This window comes from Sinohyriopsis cumingii, chromosome 5 (assembly GCF_028554795.1).
Source record: "Sinohyriopsis cumingii isolate HCF-2022 chromosome 5, ASM2855479v2, whole genome shotgun sequence".
NCBI classification, from domain to species: Eukaryota; Metazoa; Mollusca; class Bivalvia; order Unionida; family Unionidae; genus Sinohyriopsis; species Sinohyriopsis cumingii.
The window spans coordinates 110,652,901-110,676,433 of NC_142965.1; the positions used below are offsets into that span (position 1 = coordinate 110,652,901).

Below are 23,533 nucleotides of genomic sequence, written 5' to 3' on the forward strand. Positions count from 1 at the left end.
AGAGAAAGGAATAACATGCGTCTAGTGTTGTAATGTACAAATTTCATATATATATATATATATATATATATATATATATATTAGTAGACACTTTTGATTTTTATGGAGTAGTGTGAATTAATCTTTCGCAAACCTGTGTTTCTACTGATGTTTGCCCCTACTGCAAGCTAAGAGATTCAGGTAAGAAAAACTAGAACATTTTACAATATACTACTAGGGCATGAAGATTTGCTCAGGCCGTCTATATATTCACACAAACATGCGTAATAAATTTAATTTGCTTACCGAAATGAGCGCATTTTTATGTTTTTAAAACAAAATCAGGCTAACATGTCTGCCGTCGAAAAGTATTAAAAAAAATGTTTAACAAAATGGAAAATTGCTGTGGAGATCAGAGAATCTAAGTCAACTACCTACATATAGGTACAAATATGCCTACAAAATTTCATTGACATCTGTCTCAGGATGTGTTTCCTTGATGGTACTAAAACCTAAAACAGAATAAATCTGTATCTGACTCTCTTGCTACACACGCACAAACACACACATTATATATATATATATATATATATATATATATATATATATATATATATATATATATATATATATATATATATATATATATATATATATATATATATATATATAAAGAGAGAGAGAGAGTGACATACTCACACATATACAGTAGTGCTATAGGATCACGAGTCTTAAATTTATCGATCGGCGAGTAAGAGAAAGATTCATTTTAACAGTTATATGCTAACATAACATACATTCAATCTCTTGGTTCCTGACAAGCACGGTATGTATGCGAGCTGACTGTTGCTTAATAGCTTTGAACATTATGAGAACACAATCTGTCAATCTGTTTGCTACAGACATATCGATTTTAAGAAGACACATAATCTGTTTGAGAACATGGGGAAAGACCATTTTTGCAAACAGTGTTATTCACGGGTGCAATGTTAAAATAGTGTGCTCGCCAACAATAGCGAGATATTTCGGAAATCGGCTAGTGATGCAGACCTAGTAAATTTTGGTCATGTGTTGTAGATAGGATAAGTACACGACAGGTGGCACTATGCACAAAAATACCTCGATACCAAAGAACCTATATAATAATAAGAAGAAGAAAAGAAGAAGAAGAAGAAGAAGAAGAAGAAGAAGAAATATCTTGGTAGTCCTTTAAGTCCAAAGAGGACACATTCCGTGCAAATGTCCATGTGGATGGAGACGGCTTTGCAGTCCCAGTTTTGACTGGTATAGTTCATGACAGGTAGAACAGTGGAGGTCCGTAGTAGTTATTGGGACTGACTGTAATGTGTAGAGGCTACATCGGGCTGCCTCCATCTGGCTCCGGCGTTCATTTTCACGGTCATTTGACGCTTTGCATGTGAGGGCACGCCAGCCGCTTCCGTCCTGTGGTATTCTTTATTATCTCCGATGATTTGAGGCCGCACCAGTTTAGGTTGTCTGTCGTGGTATTTTTGTAGCGCTTGCTTTGTCGGCCTTGGTTTCGTCGGCTATGTATACGTCCCCAAAGAAGATATACTTCGGCAAGTGATTGCCATCCATTCTGATGGCGTGGCGTGAGCGGGGAAGTCAGGCCTTGAACAACATTGTCTCGATAGTTGTTATCTTGGCTTTATGCATTATTTCGAGGTTGACTGACCTATTTTACTGATCTTTGCAGAGATCTTATCAAGCGAATCATAGTTGGAGATAACACTACATATGCATCTGAGGTGTGCACAATCTTCAGCTGAGTGACGTAAATGGTGATGACTGGTTATAGCACACTGGTGTTTGTGGCTGGCTGGAACATTAACCATAGTCTTGCGAAGGCTAAATGTGAGGCCGAATAGTTAGAATTCTTCGGAAAATTTGTTGAGCATTGTCTGAATATCTCTTGTCTTGTGTGCCACGAGGTCACAGTAGGTCAACAAACAGAGCTTCCAAGATGAGAACTTCAAGCGTCTTCATTGTTGTTGTGAATCGTAGCCATTCGAAGAGTGAACCATTAAGCCTGTGTCTGATATACACTCGCTCTTGAAGATCATGGACGATGTGATTGTGGACACAGGTAAAGAAGAGATTGAAGAGGACCGTTGCGAGTACATATCCATGTTTCACCGCGATCGAGATCCCAATGGGTTTAGATGGGTCGCCATTTGAGGAAGAACCGGATGATCATGGAAGAACCGGATGATCTCCGAAATCATACCACTACACTACTAAGATCATGCAAAGTTCCAGCTGCAAAGAGCTCTTCGAGATTACTAACAAGCTAATGTCAAGGAACAAGTCAACACCACATCCAACTACCTTCTCTCCAGTCGACCTTCCGGACATGTTTGCAAATTTCTTCCATGACAAAGTACAAACCTTTAGAGATAAGCTTGACACCACAATTTCAATTGACTCGTCGTCACCATACATTTGAGATACAGAATTTGAGCGGTAACCGTTAGCAGGATTTGAACCTGTCTCTATGGATTTCGTACGTACAATCGTGATGAAGAGTGCATCAAAGTCATGCGAACTTGATCCAATTCCAACATCACTGCTGCTTGAGTGCTTAGATCCAGTATTGCCTTCACTAACTGATGTTATTAATACCTCTCTCTCATCCGGGGAATTCCCATCATTTTTCAAAACTGCCATTGTAAAGCCTCTGTTGAAGAAACCAACACTAGACAACAACGATTTAAAGAACTACCGCCCAGTTTCTAATCTCCCATTCATATAAAAAATCTTAGAAAGGGTTCTATCGCAGCTTGTATCTCATCTAAATTCAAACAGTCTTTTTAGCAATGTACAATCTGCATATCGCCCTTGCCACAATACTGAAACTACTTTTCTAAAAGTAGTTAATGACATTATCTCTGCTTTGGATAGCGGAAAGATTACGGTCTTCACCCTCTTGATTTGTATGCAGCATGTGACACAATAGACCATTATATATTACTTCACCGTCTCCAGCATGTATTTGGCATTCATGATACAGCCTTACTGTGGTTCAAGTCCTACTTGGTCAACATGACACAAATTGTATCTGCAAATGGAATACACTCCAGCCCAGTTGATCTATGTTGTGGTGTTCCACTGGGGTCTGTTCTTGGACCTGTTCTCTTCATTATGTACACTCATTATGTACACTCAGTCGCTCTCAAGTGTCATAGATCATCATCCAGTCTCTCACCAATTGTACGCTGATGACACCCAAATATACAAATCTAGCCACCCAAATGAAGTTGATGCTATCATCCAAGGTGTGGAGAGGTGCATTTCTGATGTGAAATCGTGGATGACATCTAACAAGCTGCAGATGAATGATGATAAAACTGAGGCCATTCTGATTACAACAAAAAGACATCCTTTACCTCAAACAATAAATATCAGCAACGCCAACATTAAATTAGCACAATCAGTACGAAACCTAGGTGTTACTCTGGACAGTACTCTCACTATGCAACAACATGTCATGAACATGTCATGAACATATGCAGGGTTGCATATCTTGAGCTGAGACGCATCAGCTCAATTCGCAAATATCTTTCAGTTGATGTCACTAAAACTCTTGTGTGTTCATTAGTACTTTCTTGACTGGACTATTGTAACTCAATACTGTCTCAATATCTACTCCAGAAACTTCAAAAAGTTCAAAACACAGTTGCTCGGATTATAGTTAGAGTACCACGATCAGAGCACACCTCCCCGCTGCTCTGTACCCTACACTGGCTATCCATTCGATCCAGAATCAAACACAAAATTTGTTCTCTGTACTACGTTTCACTGTCAGAATCTGGTCCAACATACCTATCCGACCTCTACCATATGTACACACCAGCAAGATACTTACGCTCCTCTTCTGCCAATCGTATAGTCATTATTCCCACTATGAAAACAGTCATATGGACAGCGTTCTTTTGCATACTAGGGCCCAGCAACGTGGAATGAATTGCCCACTGATCTTAGACACAGAGACACAGTGATCACATTCAAGAGGGCTCTCAAAGCTCGCATATTTCGACTGCAAGAACAAACTTAAACCTAATAATGTTTCCTACCTGAAATATTCTCAACATGTTTTTTATTTTTTAATGTTTTTCTAATTTCATGGTGTTTAATTTTTTAATATTATTATTATGTTCTTTTTTTATCTTATAGGTGTTTTTGTAATCATATCATTATATATGTTTATGTTATAGGTGTTGTCTAATGATGTAAAGCGCTTAGAGCTTCTAAAGATTAGGCGCTATACAAAGTCTGGGCGAAGTTACACAGGCAGCCTTTACTTGCTTATACAGAACAGAGAACTACTCTACTGTCTGTATCAATGGTTGCGGTAAGGTTAATGAAGACAGAGTATAGGTCCAAGATTTGATCAAAGCGTTTATTCTGGACCAGCCTAACAGCGAAGACCAAGTCAATCGTACTGCGTGCTGGACTGCAACAGTACTAAGCCTCAGGCATGTTAGCTTCTGACACAGCTATTGGTCGGTTTAAGAGGACTCGGGCAAACATCTTAGAGTATTGTAGAGGATGGAGATGCCACTGTAGTTGCCGCTGTCAGCTTTGCTACCATTATTCTCGAAGAAGGAAAATATCACATCAAATAAGTCTTATCGCATCGTTTCATGTTCACATAGGCTCTGGAGTATACCCCGGAAAACTTCGATCTCACCGGGTCCTGCTGCTTTGTAAACTTCCACAGAGATCCCATCCTTTTTTGGAGCTCTGTCTGAGTTCATCTGGTGTCAGTCGAAGGTGGCAGATCGAATTTCTATCAGACTGACTCGTGGCGGATCTGTTCGAGAGCTGTGATTTTGTCAGATGATGAAATGTTTAGCAGCCCGCTGATGTACTCAGCCCAGCAATGTCACAGCTTTTTTAAAATCTTTGATCAGTGTCCATCCATCAGCTGAAAGTTAAGGGGTGGATTTTATTCTTGAAGGGACATCAACAGTTTTCAATGAACAGAAAACTTTGGAGTTGTAAGTGTCAGCATAGTGCGGTACTTTTTCAGCCTTCTTGACCCATCACTTTTCTTCCATCTCTTTCAGTTCTTTCTGGGCCTGTACCTTGAGGAGTTTGAACTAGTCTGCCTTGGTCATGGAAAGTGGGTTATTTAGCCATTCTGCATATGCTTTGTAATTATCCTAGATGAACTGAGTGATATGTTCCTTATTTTCAAAAAACCAGTCCTGATGTACGCGTGTCTTCGGCAACACTTCTCAGAGGTGATATAAACCAAGGTATTCGAGACTTGAGATTCTCTTAGAGTGTTTTTTAATTTAAAAAAATTAGTTTCGCTGTGTTAAACGATGCCCTGGCGGTCTTCGGATGCTTGCACCGAGTGGGAACAATGCTTATGTTAAGCAATTATCTTACCAGACTATGGTCTGTCCCACATTCAGCACACAACATGAACGTGTGATTCTGACGTCCTGTAGCTCCCTCTGTCTGACAATGACAGTATATCAGTTGCAACTTTCTGAACCTCGGATACATACTGGTAATTTTGTACATGTCAGCGTGCCAGAATGCCGTTTTAGTGATACACATCATGTGCTAAGGACATTTGATCAAGAGCAGCAAACCGTTCTTGTTCAGCTTCCTCATACAGTGTGGGTCAAGAACTCTCGTCCAGTCGCCGTTGGCTGTTCCAACTCTGACATTGACATTATCTCAGGATAAACAGTGTCATTGGTGGGTGTAGACTTAATAAACTGCTCTAAGTCCCCAGTCCTCATAGATTTGCTTCTTTCTTTCTTCCAGGTGACCTGTTCTGAGAGAAGCGCACATTCTTGAGGCGCTAGTTGACGCCATCTGGGAGGGTAAGGATGTCCTTCATCAGACTAGTTCTGATAACAAGCCCCACTCCGCGTAGCCTTGCCTCGGCTCGAGCTTTTCCTTCCAGAAAAAGCGCATCCTCCTTTGGCTTCTTTCAGTATACCCTCATCTGCGAGCACAAGTACTCTTATAGCTGTCATGTCAAAGCGACAGCGACAGCGAAACCAGTTCCATTGAGATAGGGAATATCCTTCTTCAGGTATTGTGGTGGCGTCCCAGTCAAAAAGTGTTCGGATATTCCAGGTTCTGAGAAGAAACTATTTTTGGTATTTCTTTGTAGTTGTTTCTTGACCTACTTTGGAATAATCTACCAACCGCGGTATGCTATGCATATACAGTAGTGCAGGCAGTATTTTTGGGCACCTTTTCTAGTCCACACTCTCATATGAGGGTGGGCAGTGCTGTGCTAAAGAGGCTGCTCAGTTGTCGTGGATACTGCCAAACGCCTGTTACCCTGAATACGAAGACGAGCGAGCACTAGTTAAAGTGTCACCTGCTTGCAGGACTGTAACTACGACTGCCAGTGGTGATCTCGACCTATCGTTAAATAATGACATCGCCACATGGCTTGCTGAAGGAAAAAAAGATTGCACAGAAAATATGTGCTTTAAAAAGATTTTAAAGTGGACAAATCGTTGCACAGGAGCAGTTCCACTTTCTCGGCCTAATGAGCCTGGTAGGATGAATCGTCACTGCTTTAGATCTCCTTGGCTGCAGTGGACGGCCATGTTGCTGATGTTGCTGTAGGGTTTAACTCCATTTTTCAGCACACGATAGGCTATACATGGCGGCGAGTATTAATGGTGGAGGAAGAATCCGGGAAAACCCCTGAAAGAACCACCGACCCACGAGAAGCTACGGGCAAGCTTTCTCACATACCCACGTTGGCCGAATCTGAAACTCGAACCCACGCAGACAGGTGAGATGGCATTGATTCGTAACGAAGAACGCTTTAGACCACTCGGCCACTCGGTGCCCCTGGAAGGCCATGACAAGCCTTCTTCACAGCATCTCTGCTGCTGGGAACCAAATGTAGGAGCTAAGTGTCAGGCGGGGGCTAAAACAGACAAACTACTTCGAGAAACACGACCTTTTTTTTCCCTGGCAGCTTATATAAAGTTGATATAAGCATTCTTGGATCGTTAATCAAGGAACATTTATGTAAGTGTTGTAATAGACTGAAAAGAAATTTAGTTATATTTTGGAGGTAAATTCATTGCTTTCGTTTTGTTTTTATCTTGCTATCCAAGATCAAGTTATTTATGTCATTTTAAGTTTAATATCGTCTCCAAATGCAATTATTGCAAATACTAATATAGATAAAAAGAAGAAAGAAAAAAAAAATACCTTTCCGATTAATATACTTCCGTTTGCGTCCTTTACGTATACGTCCTGGTTTTCTCCATCTTCATACATATTGTATCCTGGACTAGTGATACTAGCATTTTGCAGTTTTTCTCTTTCTTTACCTATGCCTGGATCCTACAGAAAAATAAAAGACGCCGCACTGAAGAAACAATGAACTTAATTTGAATTTTACGAAGCATATTGGGGAATTTTTTATATCTTTCTTAAGGATGTATTTATTGTAAGTGTTGTGTAAAACGTGCACGTATTTATCTCCATGAATTTAATGAACATTAAAGCTAACATAATTGTGAGTAGAAATAATCATGTCCGACCTAGAATGTGACGATAAACCAAATGGAAAGAAAGTCGGAGAAGTTGGAGCATGTTATTTTAAGTAAAATAAACAATTTTGGAAACGCATGGTCTTTTATGTACATTTGAATCCGTACATTTGAATCCGTATTGCGCAGTTCAAATTTAGATGTTTATACTCAACATGAGTAACCAACTAATAAATTCATGAATTTAGTTTAAATGTGTTAGGGATTTATCTTGATTATATCATAGTGTAACATTTATCATATTATCTGAGATATGTATAATCTTTAACATTTATAAAACTGTACGCTATGCATTTCTCTTTGTTCGACTTCCTGCATGGCAAAAGACTTACGATTCGAGTCTCTCAATGAGCTTCTAAATATATTGCATAAGGACCACAATTACTTTTGTCTGGTCAAAGAAATGGAATCACATTCTGGTATTTCATTTATTATTAAAAAAGAAAGAAAAATATACTCGCCACAATAACTATAAATTTTTGACCATGCTCGTGAAGCTCATTTACAAATTGCGGCAAACCCTTGTACTGTTGCTTGTCGACAGTGAAGATCAATTTATCGTACATGGTGTCGATATCTCCCCACTGTACATCCTGCAAAAAAAAAATTAAATAAAATAATATGTAGCAAATTATATTTCATTGCTGCTCATCATGGGTTTGTTAACCAGTGAATGCAGTAATGCCAGCAGGCGAAACGGAATTCAGAATCAAAACTCGTGAGGGTTGTGCAAAATAGGTACATGCATAATTAGTTTCATAACAAGCAGGTTTAATTTGTTTTTGTAACAATATACTGAAAATGTGATTATATGTAGACTGGCATATAGAGAGAGGCAAGGCGATGGGTGCCGTTTACCCGCACCTGAGTTCGATCGTATCAACATATAGTACAAAACAAAAATTATCTAACCTGTATGATAGTATTATTCGTATTAAATAATAATAATACTTAGTATTATCAAGCATTCTCCTGTAGAATCGAGGGAAAGTACTTTGCATTCTGTTTTGTGTATATTTTCTCTGTCTTCCTGTCTGTCTGTCTGTCTCTCTCTGTATATATGTGTGTGTGTGTGTGTGTGTTGCTACTGATGATATTGATTCAATGTATACGATTCTGCTCAGAGGTTTTAAATTTTTATCTTAATTCCAAATATCATTTCCTGTAAATTTGTCTTCACAGAATAATTGATTTTTATCCTTAATCACCAATAAACATAACATGATAAGGTCAGCTTAAAACGTTTGACGAAGATGGTCACCTGAGGTATATTAGCCCGCCTAGTTCTGTCCCACACTTCTCGCATGTGACTCAGGTTGCCATAGTGCCATCGACACAGCTGGAATCCTAGGGACCAATATGGCGGCATCATGGAACGTCCAATGGCCTTTAATTATAAATATATGTTGCTGTCCGAAAGTATTTGTACTTTAAGGTTTACAAATGAATGTTGCAACAAGGGAACAGAGAGTATTATTAACCGGTCAGCAATATTTAAACATAAAAGTGATTTTGTTTCAAGAAATTCGTCGTAAAAATTATAAATATTCCGCAAAAATAAAGCTTAGGTGACATGTCTTGGAATAACGAATGAAATCTATAGCGATCTACATTAACATTATTCTATTTACAGATATTTGACCTTTCTCGCTTGAAGATGTGCGACTTTTGCGAAGTTTTGGAAACGAGGCTTTAAACGTTATTTTCAGAAACGCTAAATATTCTTATATTTGATTGGCCAATGATAAATCAATGTCCAGTCAGACTTCAGAAATTTGAATCGAGTTTGTTCTAGAGCCAACCTGTGTAAAATCATGATTTAAACGCAGATAGGTAGATCTGACAAGCATCGTTACAATGTTACGTACTACATTGTTCTGTCTATTTACAAGCCAAATTTTAGCTTTGATGCTGATGAAAAAGAGAAAGGTCTTTTGGAACATATTTCTACTAACGATAACTCACCCTGACACGAAATGCAAAGCTTTATCTGAAAGTGTCCTAAACTAAATCGACAAACATTCCAAATATCAAACGATTTTTTAAAGATGCCTATCAGATCTAAATTCTATCAGCGTTTCCGATATCAGATTGAAATCGGACTTTAGAATGCAAACCGTATTTCTAACTTTTGGCTACACGCAAATAAAATACTTAGAATAAACAGTCACTACATTTATATGGTTATAAATGTAAGCCTGCATCCAAAAAAAAAATATCATTTCTGATGTGATTGGGTAGGTGACACTGCGCTAAGAACTATTACAATGACATTGAGATGTGTACACCTTATTATATTGTTTCACAGCGTTTGCAAATGCAAAAGGTGAAAAAAAAAAAAAACGATGCAGAAATCAGTCCCGCCTTAGAAAGCAAATTCCTTCAGCAGTGTCAGATATACAGTAAGAAGCAGAGACGAGCCGTAATACCGGTATAACTTGTTATAGCTTGGTACAGGTTTTTTCGTGATAGCCCGCTTATACGAGAAGTGTTACATTTACATACCTTTGTGTATTGCTGTAGGGCGTCAGCAGGTGATGAACCCAGAAAAATATAAAAGTCAAGAATCCCTCCTATAACTCGATAGGTGATAGCAGGGTAGGGCGATGGCTGCAGCGTCACTTCTGAAAATTCGATCATGCATTTTTCCATTGAAAATCAAAACTTTGATAGCTTAAGAAACGGAGCAAATTTAAAAGCAAATGATTTAGAACTGTCCAACAGGTTTGACATTTGGGAACGTATATGTTATGAGTCATAAATCTCCATCCAATAATTTGTTAGGTTCCCATAAACAGAAGAAAACGCAAAGAAACACAGGCTATTTAAAACTGCTTTCATGTTTCAGGCTGTGTGCGTTTATATACCTGAGAATTAATTACTTGGTCGTCACACGAATGTGTCTGCTACGCACGAGTGGATATAACACCGTGCAGGCAAGGGGATGGGAGCCGCTTACCCGCGGACCTGGATTCGAATCTCCGTAGAGTACGAATTACAAATTCTCTAACCTGTATGATAGCATTATTTGTATTAAAATGTTAATTCTGCCTACTACTATCAAGCATTCTTCTCTAGGAATCGAGGGATAGTACTTTCCATTCTGCCAGGTGTAAATTTTTAATTCTCTCTCTCTCTCTCTCTCTCTCTCTCTCTCTCTCTCTCTCTATATATATATATATATATATATATATATATATATATATATATATATATAATTGCGCTGGAACACGTTTAATGCATACAATCAGGCAAAAATAGTGAAATATTCTGACCCATTCGGATAACGCATTACAGTTAAAAATATTTAAGAACAAATAGCTACATTAAGAAGAAAACATGTTAACAATAACGAAACACTACGATTTGTTTTGGATTAATTGACAGAGCGAGGCGTTGAGTAATCAACTTCAAGCTTTGTTATTAAATAAACATAATTTTTTCGTATTATGACAATTTTTTCAAGATCATAATAAAGATCCTAAATTAATATATATGTATACATCTTATCAAATGGCATAACTTTACCCATTGCATTGCTGTTTTTCAAGAACACAACATTTGCCTTGCCGTCTTTTTCTAAGTTCATGTACATAGGCTGAGCACCGTATAAATTCCAATCGTTCTGAAAGAAGTAAATATATCGCTTTATTCATAAACGTAAGTGTGACATATAGATATTACTGGCAAAATATTATAAATTGTTTTCATTCTTGAACTTTTATAACGTTATATTTTCACACAAGGAAATACAAGAGCGCATCACGCCATGCGATGATGGCTTGTATCTGCCTCGAGAAGTGATACTTGCAGCAAGACAAAGTACCACTTTGTAAGCTAGAACAAATAAACGGTAACAAAGTTACTTTTCAGACGGGGGGTGGGGGCTGGTCGAGTGGTCTAAAGCGGCCAGTATTAATGGATCACTGCTGTCTCACCTCTGTCTGCGTAGGTTCGAGTCTCGGGTTCGGCCAATGTGGGTATGCGAGAAAGCTTGTCAGTAGCTTCTCGAGGGTCGGTGGTTCTTTCCGGGTTTTGTTGGGTTCTTCCTCCACATTAATACTGGCCGCCATATATAGCCTATCGTTTGCTGAAAAATGGCGTTAATCCCTACAACAACAACAACAACAACTAGTTTTCAGACATGGAAAGTTATCTTTTGCGGGATAAATTTAATTAGACGCCGTTCACATCTATACGAAGTTATCTCCCCTACCATTTAATATTTGTATTATTTTTATTATTTTTATTATTATTTATAGCTCTTTGTGATTTGTGTGCTGAATCAGACTTGCTTTATAGTCAGATAGGGGAAAGGAGATGGTTTGCAAACAGTAACAAATATCATTTATTTCAACATGGTTATGATCATTCGTCCCAAGCTTACTGCACTCTAAAATCGATGGTCTGTCTACGAATACGGTTAAACATGAGTAGAATTTGTGAAGAGGATGGTGCGGGTGATGTGCTGAACAGTGAATTTAGTCATATAAAAATTTGATTAATGGTTTAATTTTGGTGTATAATACTTCTCGTGTGTAAATACTGGAGAGATTTTATCTTATGATACACCAAATGATATATTTTAAGTAGTGGCTTCACACTGTCATTAAACAACTAGGTACTAAACCACTGAGGTTCTCAAAGGGAACAAAATACGTTTTTCTTTTTGTGTGGGTTTAACGCCATTTTTCAGGACATGAAAGGTTATACGTTGTGTTTGGTAGAGAAATGTCTCGTGAAGAACCATCCACCCGCGACAAGTTCCTGGCAAGCTTGCTGACATAACCACATTGGTCGAGTTTAGAATATAATTAAAGTGAACAGGTGAAATGTGCAAGTGTCTCTGTGCCACCTGGGGCGCCTAAATATGCTTGTATCTTTCACACAAAAATGATTTACATAGTTTGTTTACAGTTCGGGACTAAAATGGTAAGTGTTAGTCTTTTTGTTTGTTTGTGTGTCCGTCTTCTGTATATCCATCTGTATGTCTGTTGGTAAGAGAGAGAGAGAGAGAGAGAGAGAGAGAGAGAGAGAGAACGAACGTCTACGTACAACTGGCGCCACGTCTCGAGTAAATATAGACCAAGTTCTCCAGTTCATGTCATGTTTCAGCTGATTATGTCGGTGTTCTCCAAAGCCGTAAATGACGTCGGTTGGTAGCTTTGTTGTTAGCTGCATAAATTGTTCAGAAAATACCAGTCCTGGAAGCGTTGTATTGAAGCTATGTAGAAATAAATGACATGAATAATTTAAAAGAATTAATCTGAAGGTTCTCCATTGTTACACTTCACTTGAAAATTACAGTAACAAGATAAAATTCACGTCTCATCATTTTTCAGTCGTTCACATATCTGGTACGATAAAAAGAAGCGTACATATGATATATAATCTTCATCTAGTCGTTCTTAAGCGGGTTTAGATCACATGATCCTAACATTTCATTAGCTGTAAAATCAATTGTGCAGATTCATACCTGTCACATGACTTTGAAAACTATTAATATTCCTTTCAGTTCTGTCACATGACTTTTAAAACTATTTATACTGAATTCATTAAATTCGTTTACCCGAAATAAATACCGACTAAAATGCTATATTAATAATAATAATAATAATAATAATAATAATAATAATAATTATTATTATTATTATTATTATTATTATTGATTTAACAATCATGACACTTTTGGTCATGGAAGACCCATTTGCCACTTGTTTCTCAAGCTATTGAAAAGTTATGTTACAATAAATTCACTTAGACACACCCGGGTACATAAGCATATTCTATATTCGCACAGAGAGATATAAATTCACTTAGACACATCCGGGTATACAAGTATATTCTATATTCGCACAGAGAGATATAAATTCACTTAGACACATCCGGGTATACAAGTATATTCTATATTCGCACAGAGAGATATAAATTCACTTAGACACACCCGGGTATACAAGTATATTCTATATTCGCACACCCACGCATGCATATATATAGATGCAGTCAGAATGTCGTTGAATGGATTCTGAATAATTTCCAAAATAATACGTTTTATAAATACCGGTGAATTATATCCGAAAGCAACTGTAAAGTCTGCTAACAAATAAAATCCAGAGACTGCTCTAAGATGGATTTGGGTCACAAGTTCTCTTCCAGGCTAGAACTAGAAATTAGGTATCAGTAACCAGTTTTTTTCTAACTTAAAAACATTACAAAATTCAGGGATGCACAAAATTCCATCCTCAATCACAGACAGCAGTCTAGCACATAATACTAAAGAAATATAGATAACTATTCCTCTCATAAAGAAGAAGAACGAATCATATAACGAAGAGTTCTTTTACATAATATTCAGATATACATAATATAATCATCAAACATTACATAGGAAGATGTCTTACGAAAGACACAGAATATACATAATACTACTATACTTGTGAGTGTGCATTTGCAATCACATTTTTACATGTGATGTGCCTAATGTCAGTGTTCCGTTTTTGCATCATCAAGCTTTATCTAACCAATCCCTGATATTTTCTTTATTTTTATTAATTTAAATTACGACGATTGTGATCACGTAATACAAAAATCAGAGAATATACACTTTAAAATGTTGTAAAGCCAATATCAAAGCCAATATTCCTGCTCGATTGTGGCATAATTTCTCTTGTTTATGTGTTTTTTTTTTTTTTTTTTAGAAAAATACCACAATGGACGATCCATGGCACTTTTTTGTCTTCTTGAATAAACACTCCACCAACCATACATCATTTGCATCACAGATATTTTAAATAGCTGGTTAAACGTTGGTTCCTATAATACCAGTCACACCCGAAATTCGCATCAATTACTTTAACTAACATTCTCTAGTAATTCAGAGACAGTCTTGCCCACAACTTCTACAACTTGTACTTGACCTTGTCCAACAATGTCCTAAAAATGTGATACAAGCTCTTAAAACTCACCTTTAACTAAATTAAACATACGTTTTGTTTAATTGATTGGATGAAAGAATATCCGAATAGTTTCTAAGTGATTTTTCCAAGTATCGTTGAAAATGATGACGTCATCGATGTAAGAGTCACAATTATCTAGATCCGATGTTGCCATGTTTATTAAACAATGGAATGTTGACATAACATTTTCCGAACCAAATGGCATCACATTATACCGATAAAACCCATCTGGAGTTTGAAATGCCGAAATTTCTGATACTCTTTTTATACATGGAATTTCCCAGAAGCATTTTGAAAGTTCAAACTAAGCGACAAATATTGCATTTCCAATTTTGTCGATGCAGTCATCTATTCTTGGCACTGGAAATGAATCCAGTTTTGTCCCACTGTTTTCTTTTCTAAAATCAGTACACATGCGGAATGTATTATCTGGTTAGGCAAAAGAATACGTGGTGAAATCCAGTTATTTTTATTTGGTTCTTTAAAAATATTCTCTCGCAAACATTGAATTTCTTTGTTCAAATTTTCCTGCTTGAGGATTCATCCTGTAAGGATGTTGTTTCACAGGTGTAGAATCTACAATATCAGCATCTAATTCTTGTAGATGTATCTGTATACTTGTATGTATGTTCTTTTATGTTTAGAACGTTTTTACTTTATAATTATATTTTAATTTAGAGATATGTACTTTGTAGTCTGAAGTAAAGAATTTTTATCTTATTTTATCTTGTATTTGTTCGTTTCTAGAATATCGGGAACAAATACTCATATTCACATAAAAACTGTCCTAGTTCACTCTTTGCCTGTGGTTGCAGATGTAAAAGTTTTCTAGTCAAGATAATATAATATTTCTGAATTCCGACAATTAGTTAAACCCCAGTTGCTACATTCAGATTTCATTGCGTCGTTTGCATCATCACTTTATGGGACATGTAAACTAAACTGTATCAATAATTAACTGGGCTACCTCTAACAACATAGTCCTTTACCATATTTTTATGACGAAGTGGTTTCTGTTTCCGCATCCCATGAGTGTAAATGATATAATTAGTCTTTTACTTTCGTTTCACTTGTATAAGACCATACAATTTATCCACAAGAGAATTGTGAGAAAGGGACAAACGACCCAGAACCCTATAAGCGGACTGAAAACTTCTTTCCTGTATGTTTTTGTTACGCCTTAATTTCATGTTTGACTGAGTAAAGCGAAAGTTACTTCTTGTTAATTCACAAGCCTCTGACAAGTTATATCTGAAATCAAAGACTTAGTCAAGAAGACTACTCTCTGAATCTGCATTTGAAGAAGTTTCTCTTTAAATAACATCAATGGTCCACGTATATTATGTCTAAATACCAGTTATAAAGGAATAAAACCCAATGATTTGTGATCTGATTCGCGAACAGCAAACAACAGCAAATGAACACCCTCGTCCAATGCATTTCCTTTATCGAAGCAATATTATCGAATCACGTTCTTCAAAGTTTAATGAAATCTTTCTAAATCCCATTGAAATTCGGGGTAGTAGGCAGAAGCTTTAAAATGCTAGATACCTAATTCATGCATAGCTTGTTGGAAAATTCCAGATTTAAAAATTAACTTTTGATCAGAGTGGAGAGATTTGGGATGGACAACAGGTGTTAAAAACGAAATAAAAACTGTTACGATTGGTTTTAGTTTTAATAATCCTCAAAGGAATTGCCTCTGGACATCTTGTGGACACGCACATTCTGGTCAACAAGCATTAGTTGAATGACTTGGTCTTAGGTAAATGATTAACCCAGCTTACCGTTATTCTGCTAAATGGTCCTCCAATGCAGGAATAGGTTTCAGATGAGGTTTATATATCTTCTGATTGGGTTTTCTTACAATGTGGCTAGTGTGACAAGATCTACAGTATTTAAAAACATTACCTCTACGTTTCGGCCAATTAAAATGATTCAATAATTTAAGACAAGTTTTCGTGACTCCTAAATGACAAGCTAGGGCGTTTCATGGGCTAGACAAAGAATTTCCGGTCGATATGACCCTGGAACAAGAATTTGATTGCTTACTGACAAATCATCACCAGCGATTACCTAAGGCTGTCTCCAATTTCTCATAAGAATCCCCATTTTCACAAACTAACAATCTAGCGCTTTTGTGGCTTCTGCTCCTCCAACTGATACAAACAGGAGATCTCAGGATCTTGTTCCTGTTCGACAATGACATATTGACTTTTGTAACCATGATTAGAATAGAGAGAATGAATAGCAAGAAGAGAATCACTGTAGCCAGTATCTGTAGATTGATCAATACTAGTAGAAATGGTGACCTCGTGAAAAGAATGACCGATACAAACTTCAGCTAAAGGAAAAAAATTCTGATCTACATCGTTCATAAAAGCTATTTGTGTCATATGTATCTACTAACGGCACAAGCAGGCTATAAATTAGGGATTTTATTATAAATATGATGAACTTTTTTTTATCCAGAGAAGGCCTGTCCGTTGCTAGTGGATTAACCATGATTTACTCTCCAGCTGGTCATATCCTAGTAATAAAGGTATACTTTATAAAAATAAGTCACTGCTCACAGAATCAAGAGTCCTGAAACGAAGTCTGATTCCACATTGACACAGTTGTTGTTGTTCTAGGGTTTAACGCCATTTTTCAGCACAAGATAGGCTATACATGGCGGCCAGTATAACTGGTGGAGGAAGAACCCTGGCAAATCCAGGGAAGAACCACCGACCCACGAGAAGCTACTGGCAGGCTTTCCCACGTACCCACGTTAGCCGAGCCTTGGACTCGAACCCACGTAGCCAGAGGTGAGATGGCAGTGATCCGGAACGGTGAGCGCTTTAGACCACTCGGCCACTCGGACCCCATTGACACAGTGTAGATGGGCATTAACAAAGCCGCATTCGAAACCCAGCATAATTAGACTTTCACTAAAAGAAGACGTTACAAAGACAAAGTTTCTGATAGCAAAAGCCCCTGAGAAGCACTTGTGCCTCTTAATGTTTTAATAGATAGGCTTGGCAGAATCGCCTATTAGTAATGAAGAATCTTCCGAAATGAATTATTAATAATTCTCCGATATAGAATCAGACCGCGGTTTGTAATGCCAAAGAATTTGCATGCAATTTCTTTGACATAAGAGTATTTTGAATCGCTCTGTATTTGATATGTCTCTCATTTGTCAACGTGTAGCAATCCGAATTGACGTGCACGTTCTTTTTGCAATAAGTGCAGGCAGGAAGAGATAATAATTTCTCATCAGACCTATCGTATGTTCGATTCAAAAAGTTGTGCCAGATTGAGACTTGGAAGTACTCGCGTGAGACTGAGATAGGTTGTTGTACAAGTAAACTGTTGAGAGGGAGATTTGCAACAATTGAAACTTTGTGAGTCAAGGAATAATCAGCTGTTTACGCAAGAAGCATTTTCCAAAGCTCCCATCTTTTGTTCATCAAGATAGATCATGACAGCACTTTGCATGCACTTCTTCATCTCTTCTAATAATATAAGATGTCTGAGGTTATCGTAATCTTTATCAACTCTCTTGGTTAAGCACAACCAAACAATTGTTATTTTCCCCTTACAAATTCGACATTAGTAATTTCAATTTATTGTCTACATTTCGTAAACCTTTGATAATATGCCTCATGTACCAACTCGTAATTTGTCAAGATATTTTCCATAGCCACATCATAATGGACACTTTGTTGTACCGACAGTGAGGTGTAGACTTCAGAAGGTTTGCCAGTAAGTACACTTTCCTTTGTAATAATAAATTTACTCTCTTGGCATCCTCTATATCTGTCTCTGAAATGTTATGGGTATGTCCCTCTTCTTTCGCTTATTTTGAAATTGCACTTCCAACATTTTTTTCTGACGCTTTCCTATTGCATCTGGAATTTCGTTAGAACTGCAATTCCTTTAATTTCCTATCAAAACCGGAGACAGACTTACTAGTCAAACCCAAAGCGCTAAGGATCATAGTTTCCTTTCCCACCGAATACTGAATAAAGATATTCTTTATTTCTTCCTTTATCAAAAATGCTTTCTCTTCAGAAAGCTCATAACGTCTGGCAAGTTTCAGTAACGTGTATTTTTTTATAGCCTCTAACCCATTTTGGATCGGATTGTAATTTTACGATATTTTATGACAATGTGAATTCTTGTTGGTTTCACTAAAGATTTCTCAAATGTGTGAAATTAAAATCACTACCATTGATAATGAAAATTCCGATGCAAAGTCAATTTTAATTTTATAAGGCACATTTTTAATATCACTGAAACATTTTAACGACATTCAATCCCTGAACAGACCCCGATATCTGTTACGACTCTAAAACTTAAACTAAGTAACATAAAAAGTGAAACCATGAATTTAAGTAGAATCAGCAAATAATATATTTCCTTAAGTTAAAGTGTGAAAATCCCAAATAGTCCTAAATGTCTTATCACAAGTTCAATAGTATAGAATGTTCCGAATGAATTACAGTAGTCGTGAATGTCCTTATATACCACAATGATCACTCCAGAATACCTTTGAATGGGCTCTAAACAATTCCAAAATAAAGTGTTGATCCAAAGCCAATCAGCACTTAGTAATTTTAATGAATAATTTGAAAAAATAATTTATCTCGAATTATATCTGAAACACAACTGTAAAATCTGATAACAATAGATGCCAGAGACTGAACTAAGATGGGAAAGAATTGCTTGTTTATTTTGTCCAAATCTGTTTCTCAAATATAATAAACTTAAAATGCTACGTCAACATGTTATTTGCAGCTCACAAACATGGACAAATAATAGTTATGTAAACATGTTCTCTAAAATTAACATTATTTTAAAGCACAATCTACGATCATGGATAAAAGGAAAGCATCGACAAAGGGAAAACACACACACACACACACACACACACGCACACCTTAAAGTGGAAATAAACTATGCGCAGGACCGAAAGTCATACAGTTTTACCTGGAATAAAACACTCACGTACTTTATCTCTGGGCACACTGTAATCAAATTCTGCACAGGAAAATATTATTAAATCAATCTAGCTGCTAATAGATAAATATGTTTCATGATGTTTTAAATGAAGCAAGATAATTTGAATTACGTATCGACAGAGTTACGGAATTTGAAATTGTAGAAGAGCTTTAAAAGTGGTTTGCTCTCGACCACATAATTTGGACTTAGTTATTAATAAGAAAGGTTCATCGTAGAGATGATGTTGTCTTAAGTAGCGTTGTTTCATATTTGTGAAAGCACATTTATATTTATGTGTGTACGCAGGACTTATTCCAGGGAGTGGGTGGGTGGGTAAACCATATTCGGGGGCTGGGGGTGGGTAAAGTTAAAATCATAAAGGTACATTTATATACTGCAAAATGGAATTTAGATAAGGTTTCTCGGAATGAGGCAACTACCCCATTGTCCTCCATGAGGACGACCATGTTTATATTAGTTACTACTTGGTTTTGAAATAAGTCAATGTTTGAGAGAATTAACTATGCAAAGAGGGTGGTTTCTTAAGAAAATAAGTTTTGAATATGTCTTATATAATTTGCCTTTTGCTGGACAAAAACTATATAAGAGATAAGCCCATAACTAAGGATAAGATATAATTTACTAATAATTTAATTAAGTATTAATAATAATTAATTAATTATTAATCTAATAATAAACAAACCTAACGGTAGTCTTTAATGTTTGATATACATCGTATCAATAATTAAGTTCAAGAATAAATGATACTGGTATGGACTAATAGTATAATTAATGGTTGGGGGGGGGGTAGAAACAGTTATACAGGTGGGAAACTTTGAGGTGAATGAATTATTTAATCTGTTATACACTAAAAGTCCACTCTTAGTCATGACATTTATTTCTGGTCTCTTCTTGCATTCCTTTAGGGTTGACAATAAAAGGTTAAGTTTCTTACACTGTTATCCCATTCCCAATTCGTGTTACAACAATTCCAAATTGAGGTCCACCTGTAAAGTTGTAGGTATACTGAGGGTTGACGACAGGCTCGGGTGAAGACATAGATAACGCTTCGTTTGAAATCTCATAGTATACGCTATCCGGATAGAACTGAAATAAAAAATTGTATATGTATGTATGTATGTATGTATGTATGTATGTATGTATGTATGTATGTATGTATACCGAATCTACAAAATGCAACGATACCAAATAGTAATTCAATGCAATTTTAATGACTGAAAAAATTCGCAACAATTTTGAGTCAACCAAATCAGTCTTCCATGACCTAAGCACAATTTATGTCAATATACCTGTGCATTCAACCCAGAAAAACTAATGGACAATGGTTATTCATATCATCTGGGATAGAGTTTATGTTGGTCTCGTTTTTAAATCAGACAACTAAAATTAACTTTATGATGATCTTCATCAACCTGGGTCTCTGGCAATGAAATTAAGCATTTACCATGAAGCCTAATAATAACTTGATCTAGTGTTTGTGTCACGCTTCCATGCTAATCCTTGCCTTTAAAAAGGCTTTCAAAAATTATTTTTTATTACAAAATTTTAAGTTCTTCTAACTACACTTAATTTTTGGTGTCCTGTCGTTTGCGCGCATGTCAAAAACGCGCCAATAATATATTGCAGCAATTGTGACATTTGCGATCAGCGGAAAAGTGACACCCTAGAAAGCCTGGTAAGACACGAGACCTGTGTATATTGCATATATTTAGTGACGGTCTGCGGTGCAAAATGTTCACACCTCGTACGAGTGACATTTTCCGAACTGCGCGAGTTGAACCTAAAATATAGCCAGTTTGGCGTCGGACAAAGCTGACAGTTTACACTAGAATAAATTAAACTGCGGTGGGAGTTATACCACTATTGCACGGCATATACAGTATCAAAGTGAACTGCGCGCTAACGACTGGGGTGCCTTAAGTTTTGTTGTTGTGGGGTTTAACGCCATTTTCACCACACGATAAGCTATACATGGCGGCCAGTATTAATGGTGGAGGAAGAACCTTTTAATGAAGAAAAGAAGCCTATTAATGTTATTTAGTAACATCTTGTCTGTTTATTTATTTTTACTTTTTTTTACATTTCTCATTAATAAAATTGTAGTCGAACCATTTAGTCTGTACCATTTAATCTTTGTAGCATTTTGTCCCATACCATTTTGTCCGTACCATTTTGTCCGCACTATTTTATCCATACCAATTTTTCCAATACCATTATGTCCACTTAACATTTTGTCCGTACCATTTTGTCTGCTACTATTTTGTCTTCGTACTGAATTACCAAAGAGGCACTTTAGTTATTGCCAATCCCTATGTTTCTCGGCTGGTCGATTAGTCTGCCGCCTGACCAACCAACACAGTGACAGCAGGTGGATGTGAAGCTGTCTAGGATATTTTCATATTTAAAAATAATCTGTTCTGAGAATATTATTATGGATTTAAGAGAAAAAAAAAAGAATAAATAGACTACTGTATTTGTGCCACGCAAACAAGAATACTAACGGAATAATGTCAACAGGTTAGTGCAATTTGGTGTCATTGACATTATGAACACTGTAGATAAATCCCAAGGAAAGTGTACACATAGTGTTACGACGAACAAAGTTTTTGTAGGTTACTTGGTGTAGGTTCAGTTTCAATTGTTTCATCAAGCCCAGATTCCGTTTTCTCTCTCACTCCATATTTCTGCATATCTTGGCTGTTATGCATTGGCGGGGAATACAAAAGGGAAAGCAAACATGTTTGCGATAAAATTGTGTACCGTATCAAATTCATTTATAAAACGAGGATTATTAATACTTTTTACCATTCTTTTCTTACGTCGCTAATGACTAATTAGTGGAAATTCGTCATTGATCTATAAAATCGATAGAATACAGTTGAAACAATGTTTATATATGCGTATTAATGCTGCAAGGCTGGATCCCAATTTGATAAACCAATACTGTTGGTATATCAAATTGCTTTTATAACAACACTTTAGCACTCACGGTACTAATTCAGTTCCCATAATAAACCTATACAAACACCATGATATTAAAAATTCAGTAACTTAAAAGTTTTTAGTGCTCATTATCAAACCTATATTTATCAGTATGGATGAAACAAGGTTGTCAGCTTCTGTGTAGAGGAAAGGATATGAGCCGCGGCATTTTATGGACCTGCATGTATTTGAAACATATGCTTTCAATTCCGCACCAAAGAGTCAGATGCTAATTTTAGTAATGAGTATTCCAATCTCAAGACTACTAAAGGACTGAAATTCCATCAATAAAACAATGTCTCCATCTTCTTCACTTACAACTAGGATAAGCTCTTAAAATATTCTTCTTCCTACAACATAACTTAGATTATTAACCAATCCTGGTCAGCCAGACCCATATATACTCTATTTTATGTTCACCCATTTCTAGGCTGGTTCCCATTTTTCCATACCATTAGTACCGTGTGTCCTTTATAAGCCATGTTACTTGTAGTGTGTGTGTGTGTGTGTGTGTGTGTGTGCCCAAATACAGATGCAAAAGAAATTCAGACGAAACATTGCATTATTTTTTAAGTAATCATTTGAAGTCCAGGTTAGAAAACGTTGATGCAGTTATTGTGGATCTACCCAAAGAGTTGATACACGCTGTTCCAATGACGTGTGCTGTGTACTAGGGACTAACTCATTACTCAGATATATTATAAGGGTTTGGGAAGCAGCTCAAAACATTCCTTTTAAAGGAAACATTATCTAACAAAACTACCCACTTTTATCCTGAGTGCTGTTTCTGTGTATTGCTGGATTTCAACATTCATGTTCTCATAGACGGACTGCTCGAAGATTGTGTTTATTGCGCCATGGCGTTTAAGAAGGATCTTCATCCCGCCATCTTTTGTAGTTTGTGGACTTCCGGTGATATTATATCCGATTGTATCAGGCGTAAACGTGCAGTTCGGAGTTCTTTGGTCGTCGAATACTCGCCATAGGCATCTATAATGTATACATATATTTGCTTAAAGACATTGTTAGATCCCAATT

General features: G+C 36.7%; 1 protein-coding gene across 1 annotated transcript in view; it reads right to left on the reverse strand.

The window, feature by feature from the left end:
* LOC149799986 (sucrase-isomaltase, intestinal-like) overlaps nt 1-23,533 on the reverse strand; it is a 45,175-nt gene that overhangs the window by 19,540 nt on the left and 2,102 nt on the right. Inside the window, exons 2-9 of the mRNA XM_089959516.1 lie at nt 23,263-23,485; nt 20,448-20,599; nt 12,606-12,774; nt 11,079-11,175; nt 10,056-10,174; nt 8,812-8,937; nt 8,012-8,143; nt 7,207-7,341 (exon numbers count right to left, since the gene is read on the reverse strand). Of these exons, the coding sequence (XP_089815642.1) occupies nt 7,207-7,341; nt 8,012-8,143; nt 8,812-8,937; nt 10,056-10,174; nt 11,079-11,175; nt 12,606-12,774; nt 20,448-20,599; nt 23,263-23,485 (1,153 nt within the window). The remainder of the gene's footprint in view (nt 1-7,206; nt 7,342-8,011; nt 8,144-8,811; nt 8,938-10,055; nt 10,175-11,078; nt 11,176-12,605; nt 12,775-20,447; nt 20,600-23,262; nt 23,486-23,533) is intronic.